The sequence below is a fragment of the Eretmochelys imbricata genome, chromosome 7 (genome assembly GCF_965152235.1).
Source record: "Eretmochelys imbricata isolate rEreImb1 chromosome 7, rEreImb1.hap1, whole genome shotgun sequence".
Classification (NCBI taxonomy): domain Eukaryota; kingdom Metazoa; phylum Chordata; order Testudines; family Cheloniidae; genus Eretmochelys; species Eretmochelys imbricata.
In genome coordinates this window covers 41,133,435-41,153,618 of record NC_135578.1, presented here as the reverse complement: position 1 = coordinate 41,153,618, position 20,184 = coordinate 41,133,435, and the positions used below count along the sequence as shown (strand labels likewise).

Here is a 20,184-nt window from a genome sequence, read left to right as displayed (position 1 = left end):
CTTGTTTAAAGGTCACATAACAACACGTCTTACCATGTCTCCTGGTAATTCTATGGTTGGATAGATATGTCTGCAAATTAGTGCAACACATTCTTGTCTATTTTTTCCTTGTCTTCAGACCTAGCCCCTCTCAAACTGTGATTTTATTTATTTATTTATTTAATTTATTTATTTTATTAGATTTTTCAAGAATAAAAATCCTCACTACAGGGATAGCAGGCCTTTAGGGAAAACCTGTAGGGAGTGGTATAGGAGATTCAGTAGGGATCTCCACTGATCACTGTTTAAAAGCTGCTTAGTTAGAAGTCAATGTGGTATTCTCCCTCCCTCCCTCTCTGGAAGAGCAAAGTGAATGGATAGATTACCAATTTAGCACATATACTTCTAGCCTTTTCCCACCTTCTCTTTTGCAGTGTATACTACATTACAGTCCAATGTTAAGGGGCAGTGAACAGTGCTGCCTCTCATGAAATGCTAAATATGTACAGTAATGACATGATGCCTGCCTAAAATTCCTCCAGCAGTTCCAGTTGAGTTTGCTATTTTTTCCACCTACCTGTAACAATTCTTTTGCAGTGCCATGTGCTGTTGAACAATTGCTGCATTTGAAAATTATAGTTATTTATATACATGTCCTATGTTTGTCTATCTATCTAATGTTCACTTACCTATATTTTCTCACACACACACACCTCAGAGTCAGTAAAGTTCTTTAAATGCTTTGGAATCCAGATGGATGAAAGGGACATAAAATCAGTATCATTAGCCTGTGTTCATAAATTGTGATGAGACTACATATAAAAGGTGTAAAATGTGGGATTATTGAATTTCCTTGTGTGCTGTACTACTATTTCTGTGTGTTAATAAATACAGAAAACTGGTCCCTTTTGTAGTTTACATTGTTGTGTAATGAAACAGGATCAGTGCAAATCAATTTATCTTGGCTTTTTCTGTTAATGTGTCTCAAGAACAAATATCTGTATCTGACAGCGAATACTCTTACTAACCAATGTAATGGAGAGCGTGGATAGGAGGCTCTTGTCAATGAATAACAAATGGGCTTTTAAGAGGAAGGGTGCTCCAGTCATTAGGGCACTTGTTCAGGACATGGGAGACTTGGATTCAGTGCCCTGCTTCACCACAGACTGTGATCTTGGGCAAGATGCTTAGTCTTTGGGTCTCCGTTACCCATCTGTAAAATGGGGTTAAAATGGCCGTGACCTAACTCACAGGGGTGTTTTGAGATAAACACATTAAAAGATTGTGAAACGCTTTGAGATCTACTGATGATGAGAGAGGTATTATTTTATAGGATTTAACGTGTTCAAGAGTTGACATGCTCTACTACTATTCATTTTTCCAATGATGTTTATAGGAAGATGTAAAGGAATTCCTGTACAATGAGAACACGATGAAGGAGAGCAACAACATCATGGATAAATGGATTCTTTCCTTCACGCAGTCACTCATTCAGTTCTTCAAGGCTGAAATGGCAGGTATGTGTATCTTTTGCTTTTTGTTTCAGTTCAGAAAAAGACTTCATTTGAATAATTGTCACTGACTGGTGACTAGGGATGGGCTTGCACAAAGGATGCATTTATCCAGGGATTTTCAGATTTCAGATCAGACTGCATGAAAGAAAGGGGCAAAAAAATCTTAAAACAGTAACACAGGGAAAGGTGTAGCTATAGAATATTAATTTAATTGATGTACATACCATTCTTGCTGTTATAAGAACTTAGTTCTGGCGACACAGTGGCCTTCAGCCTAGAGTAACTTCTCCCACAATGAAGTCTGTAAGATGACCATGGTTTTTGAAGTACTCACATTCATTTCACAGTGCTGTTGTCCTCACCCGTCATAACTCTGGGCTCAGTAATATAGGCTTATTGAGTTTACTTGGTGCGATAGAACCGTTCAGAGAATTAGGGCAATTAGCAAACCCTATTGCTTGTAACCTTTAAGCTGGACCTCAGGAAACTATTCTTGTTGCTTAATCCTTGTAGTTGCTCTTTTAAAATCTAGCAGTAGCCTAAGTTCCCAGGTGTATTTTCTTCCTTCTGTTTTTTAATAAAATTTACCTTTTTTTAAGAACAGAATTGGATTTTTGTGTCCTAAGAGGTTTGTGGACACGTTGTTTAATTAGCTGGTGGCAACAGCTGATTTCCTTTGTTTGCTTTCTCGGCTCTTCCCTGTAGGCAGGGTGAAAGGGTTTGAGGGTACCCCACAGGAAGGAATTCCCAAGTGCGCCTTCCTGAGCTCTCAAAGGGGTTCTGCACTTGGGTGGTGGCAGCATCTACCAATCCAAGGTCAGAGAAAAGCTGTAACCTTGGGAGTTTAATACAAGCCTGGAGTGGCCAGTATTAATTTTTAGAATCCTTGCTGACCCCCACCTTCTGCACTTGAAGTACCAGAGCAGGGAATTAGCTCTGACAGATCCTTTGAAACATACTCATTTGACTGTTTCTTTGTATCATTATTTAATTTAGTCTCCTGTACTCTTAACACATTGCTTTGGTGGAAGTGTCCCTTCCACAATTTCCCTGTTAAAGGCTTTCAACACACTATTTCCTTAATCCTCCTACAGGGAGTGCCTGTGGTTCTCTCCTTCATTGACCTTTCTAACAGGGAGCACTTTACAGTGCCTTTCCACGCTTTGACCAGTTAACAACCTAGAAGGAGGGCCAGTGACCAGTGGACTCCACACAATACCCTTGATCTTCCATCAGTGTCACAGTCCAGAGGAGTTTGGGGGATAATCAAGGTTACCTCGTCTGAGCCTTTCAACCTACTAATGGGTTGAATTGTTTATTAGCTCCCTCTACCATTTACACAGAGACCTCATAAGTGGGTGCATTTAATATGTAGTAGTATGCATTTAATAGCTAGCTGAAACATTTTTGGTTGAAGCATAGTTAATAGAGTCTGTTACAAATGTACAATCAATGCATACTTAATTGTTTTACTGTTTAGTTGGACTTACTGGGCATACAACTGCCCTGTAGTTCATGTTCCATTATTTTAATTTACTGTAGCTAGCAAGCAAGCAGTGAGTCAGTGGCTAAAAATAGGTTGGTTTTTAAAATCTGAAATGTGAATTTGCTGGTATTCAGATATAGCCTGGCAAGCCACAACAGTACGGCACTGCTGTTGACAAGAACATAAATGTCATGGACCAGCACTGATGCTTGTGTCTGATGACTTAAAAAAACTACAAAGCAAATAATAAAAAGAATTTACCCATCAAAGAGCACAATTTCAAATGCTGCTTCCATAGCTCAGCTCCTAATGCCTAATCCCTATATTGTAGAAAGTAATATTTCATTGGGTTCTCTCTGTTTCTCCTACAAAAGCACCCAGAGAATTGCTGAAGACTTTTCCAATCTGGTATAAGTAGATATTACAGAAAATAAGTAATTAGCATGAGCTTATTTGAAATACAGTAGAGAGAGAATTGGTTTTGTATTTATTTACTGGATTTTTTTGAATTGTGTCACAATCTAAGCTCTTTCTTTAAGCATAGATTTTTTTTCTCCTTTCTATCTCTGCTCATTAGAGGTGTAGAACTGGAAAAATGGACATGAATGGCCACTACTTGGGGAAAAAAACAAAGCAAAAAAAAACAACCAGCACCAAACAAACCCTAAGTTGTTAGTTCTGTGGGGGAAGTTTAAACAGGACCTCTTTGCTAGAGCTGGCTTCCACTTATTAACATTAAATTGTAGCCACCAAAATAAAATGTTAGCAGGTAGACCTTAGCATCATTTATTTCTCCTATTAAGTCATAAGGTTTTAAAGCTGGCAATCTTGGGTCAAATTTTCATATTCTTTTTCATTTGAGCACTTAGTACTTCAGTGAATGAAATATTAAATATCTAGACTGTGACAGTTGATAAAGTCATTTAAGGATGAAAGAAAAATTGAACTGGAAGTTGGAAATTTAGTAAGAATTCTTCATGGTTTTAGTGAAGTGAAATTACCTATCTAGAAACAGTGATTTTTACCATAGTGCATTTGGTGCTTGAATAGTGCCTGTGTGCAATATACAAGAGGATAAATTACAAATCAGTGTTTCTCACGGTGGTTAAGCTTAAGAGATTGACTTAGTGCAGTGGTGTCCAAACTTCTCCTGCCCCCCGCCCCCTTATGGAATCTGTTGTGTCTCCCCTCCATTACTGCACAGTCAAGGCTTTCTCAGCAGAGGAGTTGGGCTGAAAGTAGAGCTGGGGACAGAACTGGGGATGGGGAAGGAGCTGGGGCTAGAGGCAGAGCTGGCCTTGGGGTGGAGAGAGAATGAGGGTAGAGCTGAGCTGGGGGTGGAGTGGGGCTGGAGCTGGGCTGGGGGCAGAGCACGGGGCAGAGTGGAGCTGGGGTCGGAGCAGGGCTGGGCGGCGCTCCCTCCCTGCCCCCTGTGGGGGCTGGCCTTGGCTCTGCTGTGCACCCCTCCACCCCCTGAATGTTTCTCTGTACCCCCTAGGGGAGTATGTCCCACAGTTTGGGAACCACTGACTTAGTGTCTTTCTTTTTTTCCCTTCTGTCAGCTCAAAGTATAATATCATGGCACAGGTTATAACTGGAGATTCTAGACTACTAAAGGTGAATGAAACGTAGTTTCAAAACAAACAAATATCTCACTGTAAAATACACAAGTATGTTGGCAAGCTTTTCTTGTTGTGCATCATAGTTACTTTTCAAGCAGCGTTAGTAATGGGATCTCTATCAGAACATAAAACCCCATAAATAGTTTCTTTGTTTTACTTGACACATAACTCCAGAAAGTTTCCTTTTTAGGTTGAAATATCTAATGCTCTGTCTTTTACAAGATTTTTCTAGCTTGCAAAATGCAGTTGTAAAAAGTGTGCTGTGGAACTCTCAAAGGAAAGGTGTATAATTCAATAGCTGTTTGATTAATAAAATAAATGGCAGAAGCAAAAGACCATGGTATTAATAGCAGCTCCTTATTTTTAACCAAGCTGCCTGCAAGTTAGTAACTTTTGTTTATAAGGACTAGTTTATCTAATCTTTCTAGAAAACAATTTTTTGTAAACTAAAAATGTTTGAGCATTTAAAGTCATGTTTCCCTCTGGTTGGACTTTGAAGTTTGTGAGAACCTCTTATTTGTGTTAGCAGTTCTTCATGCATTTGAATTACACAGAACATAAGAAAATGGCTATGCCTAGCTTTTTATTCTGTTAATATTATTCATGAGATAAAATAAAATCTATTTGCATGAATGACTTTACAGCCTTTCGTCTGCTCTATTATTTAGAAGAACTGTGCAAGAAACTGTCGTGGGGAAAAAAAGTTAAATACAAAAAACATTGCAATAGAAATTAAAATGGTTCCTGAATTGGGTAATTGCATCTCCATTCATGTTTCTCCCACAATTTTTGGTGAATTTAAGTATTCAGCAGTTTCTTTTAGCAGTATGTTCAAATTTAGGAATTGCCAAGCCATAATAGATCAATGGTCCATCTTGTCCACTATCCTCTTTCAATTTGCTTCAGATTAAGGCATAAAATGGCCATAATGCACCTCTGTGCAGTACCAGACTATAGCAATTTATTTCTGACCTTCAGCTGGTGACATGCTTATGCCCTGAAGCGTGAGAATTGATTATGTTCGTAATTTTAATTTTATGATATAGTTTAAGTGCAGATTCTAGTAATACTAGTGTGTCTAATCAATTTTTTTAATCTTATGAAGGTATTTCCTTCTGTAAAGTCATGAGTGTTAAGTTGTCAAGGCTTTATATTACTGTGTGATTCTTTAAGGGAAGAATTTTGATGCAGAAGGCAAGTGTTTTGTACAGTAAGAAATTATTTTTCCTCTTAGCCTACAGACTATACACTGTAGTCCCTCGACTAGTTAAGTTTGTTGATGTACTGACCAACTGGTACATCAGAATGAATCGCAGAAGGTTAAAGGTAGGTGCTATTTCTGTTGCTAACTTTTTACTGTAGATAGACCCAATGTAGTTTAAATAGATTAATTAAATTAATAAAATCCTTATAGTACCTTTGTGTGTTATATAAAACTGTGTAGCTTTCAGCTAAATAGCTGAAATTGCAAATAAATATGATTTTCCCTTTTTACTCCATTTATGTTCTTGCCCCTTGTTTCTTCATAGGGCAAGTAAAAATACACTGTAGCCCATAATTTTTGTTTTGTTGGGTAGGATTGAACTGTAATTGTGGATCTTGGAAAGCTAGCATTTATTGGGTGAAGGAGTAAAATCATGTATTACAGTGTGAGAATGTAGTTCATAATTTAAAAAGTGTAGATGGTTTTTCTAATCCTTTTCCTTTCTCCATGGATACTCTGAATAGGGTGAAAATGGGAATGAGGACTGCATTATGGCCTTGGAAACCTTGTTCAGTGTTCTGTATGCAATGTGCAGACTCATGGTAAGGTTTTACACTCAACTCTAATTATTTAACGTATTCAACTTGATTTCCCAGCAAGCCTGGGTGCATGCTTCTAATTGTTACAGTTGCCCCTAGAAGTAACAGACCAGAAAACCAGTAAGAGACCAGACCTGAAAATGGGGGAAACTGCTACTGCATTTTATCATTGTATTGTATAGTATTGTGTTTTTTCTGGGTTAAACTCAAACGGAAGGTGAACAGCTGGCATCAATTTAGTTTGTTCATCATGGCCTATTCCTTGAATTAGTGTTATATTTTGTAGTGTTAAAACGCAAAGTAAATATTCCATTTTTGCAGCGCTGTCTGCTGGACAGTATAATCCTGTAACATAAGGATTCCTGATTAATAGGAAAAAAGGAACACACACAAAAATGTTGTGTTTTGATGACAATGAAGGTAATTGGTTGAAAATATAGAGGATACAATTCAGTAAGAGAATGCATTCATGAATAATATATAAAATATTGCAGGCACCTTATACTCCCTTTATCACTGAAATGATGTACCAGAATCTGAAGACCCTTATTGATCCGGCCTCAGTTCAGGAGAAGAACAGTGATAGCATTCACTATCTCATGCTTCCTCAAGTGAGGTAAGAAACAACCTCCGTTGGTGACAGTGGGCAGGGTTCTCTTTCCTGTAGTTACAGAGAGAAGTTCTTCATACCTTATTCACATATTTAAACAAAGCAAAAATACCAGTCTTTGGCATTTACAAGCATACAAGGAACACATTTTTTGATACAAAGGATTCCTTTTGCACCCAGAAAATGATCTTGTAGTTGTGCTTATTGTTTTAAACACTTCTGTTTTCCTTAGGCGGGCAAAATATGTAACTGAAGTGTTTGTGAAACTATTTTACTCCTGTACACCAATTTTCTTTAGGGAAGTGTTTCCCTTTAGTCTTTAACACACTTGCCTTTGCTGAGGTGTTTTAACCTGACAGGACTGGCTGGGGCAGTATTGATAAGGTGCTGTGGCAGTATTGGGAGGAAAGGTGCAGAGTTAGCACTCTTTCTAGATCCAATCTCTCTCCTTCAGCAAAAAGGCTGGCTACCGACTTAGATTTCTCTGCATGCTGAGAAGCAGTAGGGGTCTACAGCTTGCTGGGGCTAAAGAAGAGTGGTCACAGAGCTATAATGTTCCCCATTTCTCATCAGCATGCAGTATCTTTTTCAAGATGGATGCTTAATTGGAGGCTGCAATGCCTGCCTTCTCCAAAAGACTCCCAAAGGATCGTAAAACTCTGTGCCAGAGCCTTTTCATGGCTGAATATGTCTGGCCATATTTGACATCAGAGTTTAAAACTTACCTAGGTTTTTCTTTTCATGCATATTGTGCCTTTTGGTGTCTCTGACAAGCAAGAGAGCTACTAGTTGTGTTCCTTCTGATAGCTATACAGTATACACTAATTGTGGAAAGTATTGTTACAAGAAATCTACTGAGATTCATTTAGCAATGCTGCTGATTTTATGTATTCTAGAAGTGTACTCTTCTATGACACAGAATGTGAAACTGATACGTTGTCATTAGGAATGCCCTTGAATTGGTGGTGTATATGGATTAATAGAAGGAAATTCAGTTATTCATGGCAACTTAATTTGTGTAACGTATTGGGTCGCATGTGCATTCCTGTTCCCATCTACTAATCAAATCAAAGATAGATGTTATTTTAAAACTAAATTACACTTGAGGTTTTATAGTGGCTAAAAATCTGGCAGTCATTTTTCTTCGTTGGTGCCTTTTTTGTCTTAGTGTTATGTTTAAATTAAGTTTTGATTGTGATAGTTAATCTGTAATGAGCTAGCTTTTCCAAGGACAGTAGCACAGATCGCAACAGAGACATCTTTTTTTCGTAGCAGTTGTAGGCTATGGTGCTGTGTGGCATGTACTTTCACAGCAGCATGATAGGTTTATACAAAAAAAGCTATATGGCAAACATTATGGTTGTCAGATTAAATTGACTGTGTCATTTTCAGGGTTGGACATAAATTTGTATCTTTTAAAACTTTTAAAACTGCATATGCGTAAGAGAATGAATTGGTTCTATGACACTTAAGCAATGTATTGATACATACAACTAATGGTAATAGCCGTGAGTTCTTGGGAGTCCACAAAAATGTGATTTCATTTTCCCTTTAAGTGCTATTCAGATTAGTGATTTAGGGAAATTCTGACAACCTTCAAGACAGCCACCAAGATGCAAGAGGTTAATCCAACCCTCTTGTCCTGCCTTGACTCCCAGAATTCTCAGCTCCAGCTGTGGCTCTTATTTCCTGTTCTTCGTTTAATTGCACAGTCTCCTGATAGATTGCTTGTTGCAGATTTTTATATACCCTGGAAATCCAATAAGTTAATACTTTTTACAAAAACAGTTGAATATGAGTTGCTGTAATAGATCTGTACTTCAATTACAGTCAAATAAACAATAGATCTGTAAACTTTCACCCTGAAATATTAGGATTTTTTTAGCAATGATTTATGTTTCAGGCCCTTTGTTTTCAGTTTTTACTGATTTTTTTTTTTTTTTTTTAACCAAAAAGTTTCTGGGTTTTATACTATTTGGTTTTTAACTTTTTTTCTACCTGAATTTTGGATCACACAATAAATGAAAATACTGATGACGAGAAGAAAATCCAGGACATTACATTAAGTAGATACATTTATTTTAATAATAAATTTAGTCTAATTGTAAATGTGAGGCTGTTCAAGTAAGGCAGAGTAGTGGAACACACAAATACACACGCATGTGCACATATGTATGTACTGTTAACGTGCAGTTCATGAAATAAACCACAGCATTAAACTGCTTTTACTTTTAGTACTCTTACTTTTCTCTATTTGTTGCTTTTTTCTGTCCTCCCTTCTCCCGATATTTACCCAGAAAACTGCTCAGTTAGTTTTTTTGCACCAATTGTCACCTATTTTACGTTGATAAATTCCTGGGAAATTTTCAAACAAAGTAATAACTGAGAATGAAGGACCTTACTTATGCTGTATGCTAACTAGATTCTTCTCTGTCCAAAGTAACAGGTAAAATCAGAAACATTGTTTTTGTGGTACTTCATTGAGTTTTATAATAAACCACAAATCTATGAAAAATATTCTCACAATGCAATTTCACAATAATGCTTTAAAATCTTAGAGGAAAGTAATATTTCTTACTATGAACATTTATGAAAAACAAGAAAACTTTACATTGCAATAATGTACAAATGTTGTTTGTTTTTTTTTTAAGTCCTTCCCTGGGAAATTGACTTGAAGAAGCACAGAAACTTAGAAATGGCCAATAACATTAATCCACATATTCCTGGTATCACAGATTAGGGCATAAGTCTTAAATCTTGCTCCATGGAGTCTTCTCCCTTCTGGTAAACCTTCCAGACCACTCTGTTTTACACCAAGAATGTTTCCAGTTAAAGTGATATAATTAGCAACTTCACATCCACATTATACTTTTCCTTTGTTCACAGCTTTTCTGACACAAATCAATACCAAAATAGTAATGACTCTGTGCTTTGCTTGAAAATGTATGTAGTTTTGAAGGAGCTGCCTGAATTACAGATACATTCAAACAATCAACAAAGAACAAGAACTGGCATCACTTATAGAACTGGTGATTGCTTTTACATTTGAAACAAGCTTTGACTTTGTGCTTAACCTGAAAAACAAGCTGTCTGGAAACAGAGGTGTGTGGGGGGGAGCATGTTATCAAGCCACAGAGAAAAGTAAAAGATTTGAAATACATAAGCTTTCTGGAAAATACAGGTCTGAATTCTGGGAATATGCACATGGCCCATCATTCTTTTATAACCCACACTTTCAAGATAAAAAATTATGGAGATCCCACCAATTCACTGTGTGTGGGTATTTCAATAGCAATGTAACTAATTCATTTGTTATGTATTTTTGGATATTCCATTATATCATAAATATAAATTCTGCTCTTCATTGGATACTTGTAAAATGAATAGTGTACATAATTATTTCATATCAGTCAGTCATGTGAAAAGTATTAATGACAGCTAATAAAAATAATTCTTAAAAAATAAAAGAAACCCACACACAAAATTGCTTCTTAGTATGGTGTATAATATAATACTTCTTATATTAGCAGTGTATGGATATGACCAAATCTGTTGTGGGAAATTTTTGACAGATGTGACGATGGGTTAAAGGCCCACTTAAATAAATCTAAAGAGATGTAAACATTAAATTGTTTCTTCCTAATCTAGGGATGATCTGATTGACAAAAAAATTGAAAATGCCATTTCCTGGATGCAATCTGTTATTGAGCTTGGCCGGGTAATCCGAGACAGAAAAACCATTCCAGTAAAGGTTAGAAGCTCTTAATATCTCTTACATCAATATTCCATGAACATATAGCAGCTCTGTAACTTTCGGAGAAGTGGGGAGTAAGTGACTAAATCTGTGCTAGCAAACAGAATTAAACAGAAAGGAATTTAGTTTAAAATGACCAAAATAATACTTTATTTCCTCTCTCATACTGAACCTGTATTGATTTTTGTTTCAGTATCCACTAAAAGAAGTAGTGGTTATCCATCAGGACCTAGAGGCTCTGGAAAACATCAGGTCTCTGGAGAAGTATATACTTGAGGTAAGAACATAATCAACAGAGGATATTATTGGAGTTTTACTGTGCAAGTCAGTTTCAAAGGAGCACTTCTATATCATTTCTATTGGCTAGGTTAATACCTCATTTAAGTGAATTTCAGTAAGTTACATATACTGCTCTTTTGGGCCACATTCCATATTTGGTCAATATGCAAATGTGAGCTATATAAATGGGAGCTGTAGGCAAAGGGTGGATTATGACCCTAAATCTACAGACTACATTTACGAGAAACGCTTCATCTCTGGAAGTGTCTGACCACACAGCATTACTTTGGTAATATACAAGTCATTCAGAGAACTTTAGAAATATACTTTTCCATGACCATTGTGGGGCAGAAATGTAGTTTGAATGAAAATGAGGCATGCTAAATCACCCAGAATTGCCAAAGTATATTATAGTGAAATCTTGTAGGTGAAATTGTAGGGGTAATCATTATTAATCAATAAATAATTCAAGGATATTAAAATGCAATGACTAGAGTATATGCTGAAGGGTTAAGGAAGTATGCAGATCCATAACTTAGTTAGATGGAAAGTTCTGTGAAAAGTAAGAGCAGAAAACAATTGAGTATGTTCCAAAAGTTCTCAAAGCTTAACCTGTTTTTCCAAAGTTTATAGAAAATAAAATGTCAAATAGGTAAGATTTTATGGTCTATATAATTTCTGGCAATTATCTTGAGCATCCCCTGTGATATGCCTTTGTAGTACTCTCTCTTTAATGCGGGTACATTAGAGAAAATGCACTCTGCCCTACTTTAATACTTTACAAGGATAAAAACCCTGCCATTCAAAATAAATTAACCTTTTTGGTATTTGACATATTTGAGTTGACTTTCAAATTGTCTGGGCATCCTGTTTTCAGGCAATCATCTAAAAATTAGTAGTTTCAAGATGTTCTTGAAGCTTTTAATCTCTGTACCAAATTCAAGAAATTGGGGTGGGGAAACAAACTTATTTCTTTTTATCTTTAAATGCTGGTTGTGGAGCTGTTGTTCATTGTCTCTTGAATTCAATTAAATGCTATTACAAACAGCTCATTTTAAAGTGTGTATTCTTTCACTTCAAAGATGATGACCTGCAGTAGAAAAATCAAGTGTGTGGGTAGAAGGGGAGGAAGGTAACATTTGGTAAGGAAGACTGTTTTTCAGGCGGAGTGGTGTATTTGAGCTGTTTTACAGAGTTTAAGAGAGAGACTATTTTTTTTGGAATTGAGGTTTAGGGGTACTTTGAACTGTTACCGAGGTAGATAACATGAGTATAAAGGATGACTTGGAGAGTGCCAGGTGTTTGTCACAGTTCTAAAGTTCCTCCTCTGCCTTGGTGGGTCCTGCGATTATTGGCGTATTTGCTCGCCTCAGAGGTTCACGGCAGCCCTCAGTTTGGCCACTTTCGTGGCACAAATCTGTCGTTCACTCAGTTAGCCTCATCATTGTCCAGCATGGGGAAAAGGAAGAAGAACAATCCCTGCAGTCTCGGCTGATCCACCTAGTGGATCGGGGAACAGGCCAGAGACCTTCCCCTCTGGTGGAACCCACAATCCAGGTCAACTCCTCTGGTATCAAGTAGGGAGTTGAGGGGATGGAAGGATGGGGGGAACCTGGGCCTGCCCTCTACTCCGGATTCCAGCCCAGGGCCTTGTGGATTGCAGCTGTCTACAGTGGCTCCTGTAACAGCTGCATGACAGCTACAACTCCCTGGGCTACTTCCGCATGGCCTCCTCCCAACACCTTCTTTATTCTCACCACAGGATCTTCCTCCTGATGTCTGATAATGCTTGTACTTCTCAGTCTTCCAATAGTACAGCTTCTTGCGCCTCTTGCTCCCAGCTCCTCGCACGCACACCACAAACTGAAGTGAGCTCCTTTTTAAAACCCATGTGCCCTGATTAGCCTGCCTTAATTGATTCTAGCAGCTTCTTGATTGGCTGCAGGTGTTCTAATCAGCCTGTCTGCCTTAATTGTTTCCAGAAAGTTCCTGATTGTTCTGGAACCTTCCCTGTTACCTTACCCAGGGAAAAGGGACCTACTTAACCTGGGGCTAATATTTTAAGAAGCACATGCACCAATAAATGAGATTAGTGTGTTTTTAAAAAAAAAAATTAAAAAAAATCAATCACTCTCCTGTAGCCATCTGGCCTGACCCTGTCACAGAATTAATTAAGCAATATACAGTTGAATTGTTTAGTTTGATGATTTAGGTGGATTGTCATGTGAAGTCCATAGGAAAATACGTGCAATGGTGAAAATCTGCTGATTAGTGTTATAAAATAAATATCCAAATTAAAGCACAAAAATTGCACAGGGTCTTCACTGAGCATGTGATGAAATCCTCCATAGGGAACTGTAATTGCACATAAACATTGAATGTACTGTAGTAGTTCCTTCATCCAGTCATCCTTTGCATGAACTTGATTGTTTTGTTGTAATATAACTTCATTTTGTGCATCATCTTGGTAATATGCACTAAAGAAACACAGATTAAAAATGTACTTGAAAAAATCTTTTTGTTTTTATCAAATAACAAGGGAGATAGTTCCAGATGGGAAAAGATTTTAAGAACTAATTTAATTTTTCTTTGCTGTTTAGTACTTTGTTTCTCTTAGATTAGGCAATATAAATGGACTAATCAATTTCACTTTCAGGTTCATATCCACTAGCAGAATTCTGCCAAGCTGCTCTACAAGCACCGCTCTCATTAGAATTTTTTAGTTATAAAATAGAAAATAAAATTATAGAAACACTTCTACCAGTGCTTGGTTTGGTACACTCTAGGCCAGTTTTGACTGGTCTCTTTAAATATGAAAATATAAATTCTTCCGCTTAGCATTGCACAGTCTGGTTAGGTGTACTGAGAGTGTTTAACTTTTTCTAGCGCCATCAGGCACTGGCTGATACCAAGCTGGATGCCAGAGGACTGGTAAAATATCTTAACTAGGAATCTTCTATTTCCTTCACAGCCGTACAAAGACAGCCTCCCATTCTGGCTCTTGGAGAGGCAGTATATGTTGAATAGCCACCCCATCTTTGATAATATTTTCTCTCCAATACTTGGCAGTTGGAGGTTGTGTGGTCCAGTGGTATGAGCACTGGGCTGGGAACCAGCAACTCCTGACTTCTAATGCTGGTTTTGTTAGCACTGACCCCCTTGTCTTCAGCAAGTCATTTAGCCTTTCTGCCTCAGTTTCTTCATCTGTAAAACTAGGAGTAATACTCAAGCCACAAGGGAATTATGAGGGTTGTGGTAAAGCACTAAAAGTATTGGTTTATTTAGATGTGTATAATGTAGTATTAACTTTCATTGGTTTTCAGGAACACAGACAGATGTGTAAAGGTAAGGCTGGGTTAACCTCTCAAATTAAACATCGGAAAGTTTGTAATAAATGGTTTTAAGGAGGAATGATTAAAGTTCCGCACCCATGACAAAAATAAGGGACATCTTTTTTTCTCACAAACATCAGGCAACAAACTCAATACAATATTTCTTAGTGTATTAATTTGCCCCTATGTTAGAGTTGTGCTGTGTAAATCTTAGTCTTTCAGGTTGATACCAAAACCCAATATTCATTTTGCTACTTACTGAAAGTTTTCAAGTTAGTTAATGGGAAGGAGAGCACTGAGCTAGAGATATCCAGGAACTCATCCAGTTATGATATGCTCTGTTTTGATTATACTTCTCAGCTTTGCTGTTCATCAAACTTGATTATGTAATCAGAGTATTTATTACTTTTATTTTTTATTTGTTAGCATTAATGCCAGAAATGATTTTTGGTAATTTTGATAAAGTGGGATTTCTCTTGTGGTTTACCTCTGTGATGTCACTTATAGTGTAAGCTTTTAGTACAACTCCTGACAAAAGAAATTGAGAAGTGCAGGAGATGTCAATTTTTGTAAAACCTCATTTACCAGAACAATTTTCTGCAGAGAGCTCTATTTTAAATTGACTTGCTTTCTGAACTGCAATCTTTGATTCTTTATTATGAAAATAAAGCAATTATTTTACACAAATGAAACTTAAGACTAATGGTAGAGCTTTCTAGGCTAGGAAATAGATGCCTTGCCAAAAATGGTTTAAGTGCTAGTGCAGAAAGGACCAAGATCAAGCTCACAAGAGAAACAAGTCTTAAGAAAGCTTTTAGTAACAGTGCCAAAAATAGGTTTGTCTTGTCAGCACTAGCAATTAAGCCATTTCCAGCACTGGTTTGTGGGACCTATTGCAAATCCCTTTCAGTGAAGAATCAGTGTCCTAACAAGGTTTTACACAGTTTTGAAATCCATCAGATAGCCCTACTGTCAAGGTTCCTCCCCCACTCTGAACTCTAGGGTACAGATGTGGGGACCTGCATGAAAAACCTCCTAAGCTTATCTTTACCAGCTTAGGTCAAAACTTCCCCAAGGTACAAAGTATTCCACCCGTGGTCCTTGGAATGGCCGCTACCACCACCAAACTAATACTGGTTACTGGGGAAGAGCTGTTTGGACGCGTCTTTCCCCCCAAAATACTTCCCAAAACCCTGCACCCCACTTCCTGGACAAGGTTTGGTAAAAAGCCTCACCAATTTGCCTAGGTGACTACAGACCCAGACCCTTGGATCTTAAGAACAATGAACAATCCTCCCAACACTTGCACCCCCCCTTTCCTGGGAAATGTTGGATAAAAAGCCTCACCAATTTGCATAGGTGACCACAGACCCAAACCCTTGGATCTGAGAACAATGAAAAAACATTCAGTTTTTTACAAGAAAACTTTTAATAGAAAATAGAAGTAAATAGAAATAAAGAAATCCCCCCTGTAAAATCAGGATGGTAGATATCTTACAGGGTAATTAGATTAAAAAACATAGAGAACCCCTCTAGGCAAAACCTTAAGTTACAAAAAAGATACACAGACAGAAATAGTTATTCTATTCAGCACAATCCTTTTCTCAGCCATTTAAAGAAATCATAATCTAACACATACCTAGCTAGATTACTTACTAAAAGCTCTAAGACTCCATTCCTGGTCTATCCCTGGCAAAGACCAGCATACAGACTGACACAGACCCTTTGTTTCTCTCCCTCCTCCCAGCTTTTGAAAGTATCTTGTCTCCTCATTGGTCATTTTGGTCAGGTGCCAGCGAGGTTACCTTTAGCTTCTTAACCCTTTACAGGTGAGAGGAGCTTTCCCCTGGCCAGGAGGGATTTCAAAGGGGTTTACCCTTCCCTTTATATTTATGACACGCCCCCCAAATCTCAGCTAGGGTGAAACACTGGCTGGGATTTCTTCCTGGAGCTCTAGGAAAAACAGAGTTAATAAGACACATGCATCTCTAAATATACTACCAAGTACATAAAGACTAACAATATTTTCCACATCTCAAGGACGATTTTAACCAGTTGATTCTGGGAAACTTTCACGGGATAGTGCATCAGCCACTTTGTTAGAAGCTCCTGAGATGTGTTGGATGTCGAAATCAAAATCTTGGAGAGCTAAACTCCACCGAAGAAGTTTTTTGTTAGTTTCCTTGACGGTGTGAAGCCACTTCAGTGCAGCATGGTCGGTTTGCAGGTGGAAACGCCGTCCCCAAACATATGGGCGTAGCTTTTCCAGAGCATAGACAATGGCGTAACATTCTTTTTCAGTGACTGACCAGTTGCTTTCCCTCTCAGACAGTTTTTTGCTGAGAAACACTACAGGGTGGAATTCTTGATCAGGTCCTTTCTGCATTAAAACTGCTCCCACACCACGCTCAGATGCATCTGTGGTTACTAGGAACGGTTTGTCAAAGTCTGGGGCCCTTAGTACAGGGTCAGACATGAGTGTCGCTTTAAGCTTGTTAAAGGCCTTCTGACACTTTCCGGTCCACTGAACAGCATTTGGCTGTTTCTTTTTGGTTAGGTCTGTCAGTGGGGCAGCGATTTGGCTGTAGTGCGGTACAAATCGTCTGTAATAACCGGCCAAGCCTAAGAAGGATTGAACCTGTTTCTTTGACTTTGGGACAGGCCACTTTTGGATAGCATCCACTTTGGCCTGTAGGGGGCTGATAGTTCCTTGACCCACCTGGTGTCCAAGGTAAGTCACTCTGTTTAGGCCTATTTGACACTTCTTAGCCTTAACAGTTAGTCCTGCCTCCCTTATGCGCTCAAGGACTTTTTGTAGATGTTCCAGGTGGTCTGCCCAGGAATCCGAAAATATGGCCACGTCGTCAAGGTAGGCGACTGCATATTCTCCTAATCCCGCTAGGAGACCATCTACAAGTCTTTGGAAAGTGGCGGGTGCATTTCGCAGCCCGAAAGGGAGTACATTAAATTCATACAGCCCAAGATGTGTGATGAAGGCTGACTTTTCCTTGGCAGATGCATCTAGCGGTACCTGCCAGTACCCCTTGGTTAAGTCCAAGGTAGAGATGAACTGGGCCCGTCCCAGTTTCTCTAATAGTTCATCTGTGCGTGGCATTGGATAGTTGTCTGGGCGAGTTACAGCATTTAGCTTACGGTAGTCCACGCAAAAACGTATTTCCCCATCTGGTTTGGGAACTAGAACCACTGGAGATGCCCATGCACTTTCAGAGGGGCGGATTACACCCATCTGTAACATATCCTGGATCTCCCGTTCTATAGCAGTTTTAGCTTGAGGAGACACCCGGTAAGGTTGGACCCTAATTGGGTGAGCATTACCTGTGTCAATGGAGTGGTATGCCCGTTCAGTCAGTCCTGGGGTGGCTGAGAACGTTGGCGCGTAGCTAGTGCACAGCTCCTGGATCTGCTGTCGCTGCATACGCCCAAGGGTCATGGAGAGGTTCACCTCTTCCACACCACCACCACATTTCCCTTCGTAGTAGACACCTTCAGGCCACTCAGCATCATCTTCTCCCTGGGCTGTAAACTGACAAACCTTTAATTCTCTGGAATAAAAGGGCTTTAGAGAATTAATATGGTACACCTTAGGCTTTCGGTTGGAGGTGGGGAATGCTATGAGATAATTAACAGCTCTCAGGTGCTCCTGGACCATGAATGGCCCTTCCCACGATGCTTCCATTTTATGGGCCTGGAGCGCCCTTAAGACCATGACCTGGTCTCCTACTTTGAAGGAACGCTCTCTGGCATGTTTATCATACCAGGCTTTTTGCTCTTTTTGAGCATCCTGTAAGTTTTCTCTAGCAAGGGCTAAAGAGGTTCGGAGGGTGTTTTGTAGGTTGGTTACAAAGTCCAGAATGTTAGTTCCTGGAGAAGGTGTAAATCCCTCCCATTGCTGCTTCACCAACTGCAATGGCCCCTTAACCTCACGGCCATATACAAGTTCAAATGGGGAAAACCCTAAACTGGGATGTGGTACAGCTCTGTAGGCAAAGAGCAACTGCTGCAACACTAGGTCCCAATCATTGGAGTGCTCATTTACAAATTTACGTATCATGGCCCCCAAAGTTCCATTAAACTTCTCCACCATGCCATTTGTTTGATGGTGGTAAGGGGTGGCAACCAAGTGATTTACCCCATGAGCTTCCCAAAGGTTTTTCATAGTTCCTGCCAGGAAATTAGTCCCTGCATCTGTGAGGATGTCGGAGGGCCAACCTACCCTGGCAAAAATGTCTGCTAGTGCCTGGCACACACTTTTAGCCCTGGTGTTGCTTAGAGCTACTGCTTCCGGCCATCGGGTGGCAAAATCCATGAAAGTCAGTATGTACTGCTTTCCTCTGGGTGTCTTTTTCGGAAAAGAACCCAGAATATCCACAGCTACTCGCTGAAATGGAACTTCAATGGTGGGGAGTGGCTGGAGAGGGGCTTTGACCTGGTCTTGGGGTTTTCCCACTCTTTGGCACACCTCACAAGACTGGACATAGGTAGAAACATCCTTGCCCATTCCCTCCCAGTGGAATGATCCCCCCAAACGGTCTTTGGTCCTGTTCACCCCAGCATGGCCACTAGGGTGATCATGGGCTAAGCTCAAGAGCTTGGCCCGGTATTTAGTTGGAACTACCAACTGTCTCTGAGGATGCCAGTCTTCCTGGTGTCCCCCAGAAAGAGTTTCCTTGTATAAAAGTCCTCTTTCTACAACAAACCTGGATCGATTAGAAGAGCTGAGAGGCGGTGGGTTGCTCCGTGCCGCCGTCCAAGCTCTCTGGAGGCTTTCATCTGCTTCCTGTTCGGTCTGGAACTGTTCCCTTGATGCTGGGGACATCAGTTCCTCATTGGATTGTGGACCTAGGCTTGGTCCCTCTGGAAGCGATATAGGGGATGGAGCTGTTTCTGTTGACTGTGAACCGCTCTCCGCTGGTGCAATATGTTGGGACTCAGGCTCCGGCTGAGCCTCTTGTGTAGGGTTATCGGCTGCTGCCAGTTCAGGTTCAGTGGGGCCCTCTGGTGTTGAGGTTGCAAGTACTGGATTCAGTGCTGGCATGGGGTCTGGTGTTGGTTGTTTGGCTGGTTCCGGTTCTGGGACTGGTTCCGTCTGGGTCTCTGGGACTGGATCCACTACTGCTGTTGCAGACATTGGCCTGGGGTCCGGGTCCATCACCTCTGACTGGGTCCTGATAGAAGTTTCCGGAACAGAGCTAGGCCTCACGGCTTGTTTAGCCTGGCTGCGGGTGACCATTCCCACCCTCTTGGCCTGCTTCACATGATTGGCCAAGTCTTCCCCCAACAGCATGGGGATGGGATAATCATCATAGACTGCAAAAGTCCACATTCCTGACCAGCCCTTGTACTGGACAGGCAACTTGGCTGTAGGCAAATTGAAAGAGTTGGACTTGAAGGGTTGAATCGTCACTTGGATCTCTGGGTTGATCAAACTGGGGTCCACTAAGGAAGCATGGATAGCTGACACTTGTGCTCCGGTGTCCCTCCACGCGGTGACCTTCTTCCCGCCCACACTCACAGTTTCCCTCCGCTCCAAGGGTATCTGGGAAGTATCTGGGCCTGCGGACCTCTGGTGTGATTCCGGTGCAATGAACTGTAATCTGTTGGGGTTCTTGGGGCAGTTGGCCTTTACATGCCCCAGCTCATTACATTTAAAACATCGTCCAGCTGATGGGTCACTGGGGCGAGGAGGGTTGCTGGAGAACGGGGTGGTGGGACGATAAGGGGTCTGGAGGGTTCTTTGGGAGGTAGGTGGGGCCTTGGGCGGCCCCCGGTAATAGGGTGTGGTCT

The 20,184-nt window shown here is 40.0% G+C and overlaps 1 protein-coding gene across 3 annotated transcripts in view; it reads left to right on the top strand.

Annotated features, from left to right (window-relative positions):
- The window catches only part of IARS1 (isoleucyl-tRNA synthetase 1), a 212,228-nt gene that overhangs the window by 137,394 nt on the left and 54,650 nt on the right, over positions 1-20,184 (top strand). For all 3 annotated transcript variants that reach the window (XM_077820953.1, XM_077820952.1, XM_077820954.1), the window contains 6 exons: positions 1,376-1,496; positions 5,836-5,927; positions 6,330-6,407; positions 6,899-7,020; positions 10,663-10,765; positions 10,962-11,045. In XM_077820953.1, coding sequence (XP_077677079.1) covers positions 1,376-1,496; positions 5,836-5,927; positions 6,330-6,407; positions 6,899-7,020; positions 10,663-10,765; positions 10,962-11,045 — 600 coding nt within the window. The remainder of the gene's footprint in view (positions 1-1,375; positions 1,497-5,835; positions 5,928-6,329; positions 6,408-6,898; positions 7,021-10,662; positions 10,766-10,961; positions 11,046-20,184) is intronic.